This window comes from Mandrillus leucophaeus, unplaced genomic scaffold (assembly GCF_000951045.1).
Source record: "Mandrillus leucophaeus isolate KB7577 unplaced genomic scaffold, Mleu.le_1.0 Scaffold2, whole genome shotgun sequence".
NCBI lineage: Eukaryota > Metazoa > Chordata > Mammalia > Primates > Cercopithecidae > Mandrillus > Mandrillus leucophaeus.
Genome location: NW_012102031.1, coordinates 6283875 through 6289001, shown reverse-complemented (window position 1 = coordinate 6289001; position 5127 = coordinate 6283875). Strand labels below are relative to the sequence as shown.

The 5127-nt window shown below is 51.5% G+C and overlaps 1 protein-coding gene across 1 annotated transcript in view; it reads left to right on the top strand.

Annotated features, from left to right (window-relative positions):
* Positions 1-2751, top strand: part of MPST (mercaptopyruvate sulfurtransferase) — a 10563-nt gene extending 7812 nt beyond the window's left edge. Inside the window, exon 3 of the mRNA XM_011978927.1 lies at positions 2149-2751. Within this exon, the coding sequence (XP_011834317.1) occupies positions 2149-2447 (299 nt within the window). The 3' untranslated portion in view covers positions 2448-2751. The remainder of the gene's footprint in view (positions 1-2148) is intronic.
* The last annotated feature ends 2376 nt before the right edge of the window (positions 2752-5127 follow it).

Genomic DNA, 5127 nt, shown 5'->3' with positions numbered 1-5127 from the left:
CAGGGGCCTTTCCCATCCCATTCTTGGTATTTTTTTTTTTTTCTTTTTTTTTGAGATGGAGTCTTGCTCTGTCGCCCAGGCTGGAGTGCAGTGGCGCAACCTCGGCTCACTGCAAGCTCCGCCTCCTGGGTTCACGCCATTCTCCTGCCTGAGCCTCCCGAGTAGCTGGGACTACAGGCGCCCATCACCATGCCCGGCTAATTTTTTTTTTATTTTTAGTAGAGACAGAGTTTCACCGTGTTAGCCAGGATGGTCTTGATCTCCTGACCTCGTGATCCTCCCGCCTCGGCCTCCCAGAGTGCTGGGATTACAGGCGTGAGCCACCGCGCCAGGCGTCCCATCTCATTCTTTCTGCTACAATCAAAATGATCTTTTAAAAATGGAAATCTAGGTTGGGCAAGGTAACTCCTACCTATAATTCTCACACTTTGGAAGGCTGAAGTGGGAGGATCCCTTGAGCCCAGAAGTTCAAGACCATCCTGGACATGATGGCAAGCCCCTTCTCAATAAAAAAAGAAAGAAAGAAAGAAAAAGTAACAGTAAAAAAGTAAACATAGAAACCTGAGTTCCCCCTGCAGTCAGGTCAAAGCCCTCAAGTCTTAACTCCAGGCCTGCTAAGGCGTTTCCATCCCCTTTGGCTTCCCCTTTGAGCCTCTGCCTCCTCACTGTCTGGGCTTTCTCTACAATGACCTAAAACCCCTCCGAGCAACAGGTGGTTACCTCGCCTCTCAGATTCCCTTTGCCCGGGATGCTCTAGGCCTCCATCCACCCAGACCCCTTTATGTGACTGAATCCTGCTCATCCTTCGGGGCATTCTCAGAGAAACTTCCTCCACCCGCTGAGCCCCCAGCCAGTGTGGCATGATGATGGGAGGCATAGACTTGCCTGGGTTTACTCCTCCTTGCCCTCTGCTAGCTTGCACAAGCTAGTCTTTGTACTTCATTCTCTTCATCTGTACAAAAGAGGATAATCATTTCTTTCCCAGAGAATTTTGGGGTGTATTAAAGGAGAAACAATAGCTGACCGTCTCCAAACAGTGCGTGGCACAAAGTAAGCATTCAGTAACATCAGCTATTGGCCAGGCAAAGCTCCTATATTCCCAGAACTTTGGGAGGCCGAGGCAGAAGGATTGTTTGAGGCCAGGAATTCAAGACCATCCTGAGCAATATAGTGAGAACCCATGTCTACAAAAACCAAATTAGGCCAGGCGCGGTGGTTCACGCCTGTAATCCCAGCACTTTGGGAGGCCAAGGCAGGTGGATCACCTGAAGTCAGGAGTTCGAGACCACCCTGGTCAACATGGTAAAACCCCGTCTCTACCAAAAATACAAAATTAGCCTGTAATCCCAGCTACTCGGGAGGCTGAGGCAAGAGAATCACTTGAACCCAGGAGGTGGAGGCTGCAGTGAGCCAAGATCGTGCCACGGCACTCGAGCCTGGGCGACAAGAGCAAAACTCCGTCTCAAAAAAAAAAAAAAAAGAAAGAAAAAAAACAAATCAGCTGAGCATGGTGGCATGTGCCTGTAGTAGTCCCAGCCCCTCAGGGGGAAGCTGAGGCAGGAGGATTGCTTGAGCCCAGGAGGTTGAGGCTGCAGTGAGCCATGATTATGCCACTGCACTTCAGCCTGGGCAACAGAACGAGACCCTGTCTCAGTAATAGTATCAGCTATTGCTATTACTGGCGTTATTTTTTTTGACATGCCCCAGGCCACCCAGTAGGGCATTTTTGGAACACCCATTATGCTTGTAAGTATTTAGTTGCCTGTCTGCCCTGCCAGATTAAAACTCCTTGCCTGCAGGTGCTGCACGTTCTAGCTAGGCAGGGGTCTTGTCTATTGCTTTGCTGTCCCTAGGGTGCATAGTCAGGAAACCTTGCGGGCCAATTCTTAGGTTCAAAGTTCAGTCAGCAATTTGGCAGATGCATTAGCCTTAGATGGTACTTAACGTCAGTATCACCGTGTATAAAATGGGGACTCCTCTAAACAGTGCTCGAATTTTATCGTTGTGATAATTAAACGAGATGGTGGATAGAAAGGATTTAGCACCATGCTTGCATGGCGTGATCTCAATATCTCGGGCACCACAAATACGAGGCACCATTCATAGCACCCTTCTATTTGTCGCCTCCTCCCTGCTCCCCTGCTGTAGGCATTGAACCTGGCCACATCCCCGGTACCGTGAACATCCCCTTCACAGACTTCCTGACCCAGGAGGGGCTGGAGAAGAGCCCTGAGGAGATCCGCCATCTGTTCCAGGAGAAGAAGGTGGACCTGTCCAAGCCACTGGTGGCCACGTGTGGCTCTGGCGTCACGGCCTGCCACGTGGCACTAGGGGCATACCTCTGCGGCAAGCCCGACGTGCCCATCTATGATGGCTCCTGGGTGGAGTGGTACATGCGTGCCCGGCCCGAAGATATCATCTCAGAGGGCCGGGGGAAGAGCCACTGAGGCTGGGCAGGACGCAGGCAAGCTCGAGTGATGCTGGCCACCAGCAATGCCTGGCCTGGTAGCTCTGGCTCTGCTTTAACCGAGAGAGTGTTTCTTCATTCAACTCAGGTGACTTTTGGGTGACATCTCAAAGGACAGGAATCCTGTCGACTTGTTGGCTGCCCGTGGGGGCGGGAGGAAAGGCAGAGGCGAGCCCTGGAGGAGGGAGGCTGCAACTCTGAGCTGCCCACATGGTGCTGAGCTGGGGCCCCGCCTCCTTTCTGTTTTATTTTTGAAGAAATAAAACCACCAAGTGCTAAATCTTTGTAGCGCTGGGGCTGCCTCGGTTTTCCTAAGGAGCCAGGGGTTCTGTCATGCCCAGCAAAGGTCACTCTGGGGAGCCTGAGGGTCTTGGACATCCTGTCTCTGCCTTCTGAGCAGTGCTGGGGCCCCAGAGCTCTCCGCTCCCGTGACTGGGCTAGCACCTAGCAAGCTCTCCCTTAGCCCATAATCCCGGGCGTTCTCCCTTCTGGCATCTGGCCTGTTTAAGGTGAATTTTGCTGTGACATGTCTGTGATCCCACCCAAAGCTACTCTCCCACCACCTGCCCTTCTAGCAGGTAAATAGTACATCTCATTTCCAGAAGGACATGGGTCCAGAGCTTAACAGGAGCCTGTGCCATGCCAAGGAGGAATGTTCCAGCCCAGCTGGGATATTCTAGGGAAGGGCTGAGCTGGGCTGAATTGGAGGAGAACCTGGCTCTAAACTCTGGAAGCTCACACTTGGAGGCTGGTCTCTGGAATTCCCGGAGTGGGTGGACCCAGGGAGTTTGATTCTTTCTGCTCAAGGAGAACATCTCTCCCCATTTCCCAAGGATAGGGGCTCCATACTGCTTGCCCTGGATTTATCCTTTGTGCAGAGGTGGATGTCGGTGTCTGAGAAGGCCCCAAACTCCCCCCTGCCCATCACGACCTGGATCACCCCTCCCCGCCTTTCCAGCCCCCAGGCAGCATCTCAGCAGGCAGGGGCAGTGTCCTGCCAGGCAGCACTGGGGAGATATCTTATTGGCCCTTCCTTTGGAAACAAGACCAGAGAGGGCGTTTCTGGCCTCTGCACTAGATGCCAGTAATGCTGCCCAGTTATGGCAACCGAAAGTCTCCAGATGTGGCCAGCTGTCTCCTGGGGGGCAAAAATCACCCCCAGTTAAGAACCACTGCTCTAGGGGCAAATAACACCATTCGCCACTGCAGTCAGGAACAGCGTAGACAGGGAACCCAACGTGGAGGGGCTGCCCGATCCCCATCATGAGCACCTTCTCCCGGAAGTGGAAGTGAAGCAGTTTGGACACTCCCCTCTTGCTGGCCGGTCTTAGGCAAGCTTTATTTTTTCTTCCTGGAATGGATCTGCCCCTTGGAGGAGACAAGTTTGTCTGCAAACATGTGAGGTTCTGATCTAGCTTCTGGTCCCAGCCACTCCACACAAGGCTGCCTGACCTCAGACATGCTGCCCAGCCTCTGCAGGCTTCAATTTCTTCCCCCACCTCCCACGCCCCCCAAGACAGAGTCTTGCTATGTTGCCCAGGCTGGAGTACAATGGCACGATCTCAGCTCCTTGAAACCTCTGCTTCCCAGGTTCAAGCTATTCTCCTACCTCAGCCTCCCGAGTAGCTGGGATGACAGGCATTCACCACCATGCCCAGCTAATTATTGTATTTTTAGTAAAGACAGGGTTTCACCATGTTGGCCAGGCTGGTCTCAAACTCCTGAACCTCATGATCCACCCACCTCTGCCTCCCAAAGCATCGGGATTATAGGCATGAGCCGTAGTGCCCAGACCCGTTTCTTCACCTTTAAAACGGGCACAATAGTACCTTCCTGGCCAGCATGGTGACTCAGGCCTGCAACCTCAAGACTTTGGGAGGCATAGGTGGGAAGATCACTTGAACTCAGGAGTTCAAGACGAACCTGGACAACATAGTGAGACCTCATCTGTATGCAAAAAAATAAGAAAAAAGATGAGCCAGGCAGTGTGGCATATGCCTGTAGTCACAGCTACTTGGGAGGCTAAGGTGGGAAGATCGCTTGAGTCCAGGAGGTCAAGGCTGCAGTGAGCTGTGAATACACACCACTGCACTCCAGCCTGGGAGACAGAGCGAGAGCATATCTTAAAAAAGAAAAAAGAAAAAAAAAAGAGTACCTTTTTGAGCAGTATGAGGATTACATGAGATAATCCATAGAAACTGTTTTGCTTGGTGCAGAGTAAACATCAAGTGTTTCTTTCCATTAGTTTTAAAGGAGTTTTATTTATTCAGCATGTTAAGTGCCTTCTGCATTTCTGGCCCTGGAGGAGAGAGAGTGACAAATAGAATTGTGTCCCAGCCCTCTCAAAGCTTTCAAACTAGGGAGGAGAAACTAGTCTTTTCGAGTACATTTCCAGAGAGAAGGGGGTGCTGTGAAATGATCTATTTCACAACAGACTAATTTTACAGGTGAGAAAACAAGCTCAGAGAGGTTCAGTGATTCGCCTCAGGGCACACAGCTAGTTTGCTAGAGGAACCTAACTGGAGTTAGAATTCTCCAGGGAAGGAGTTTCTCCAGCGGATCTTGCCTGCCATGGTTTTCCAGATTCCAGGATCAAAGTAAGAACAGAAACACGTGAGAAGCTCAGGGAAGATGGCCACATGTTTCTCAGCTCCACAGGG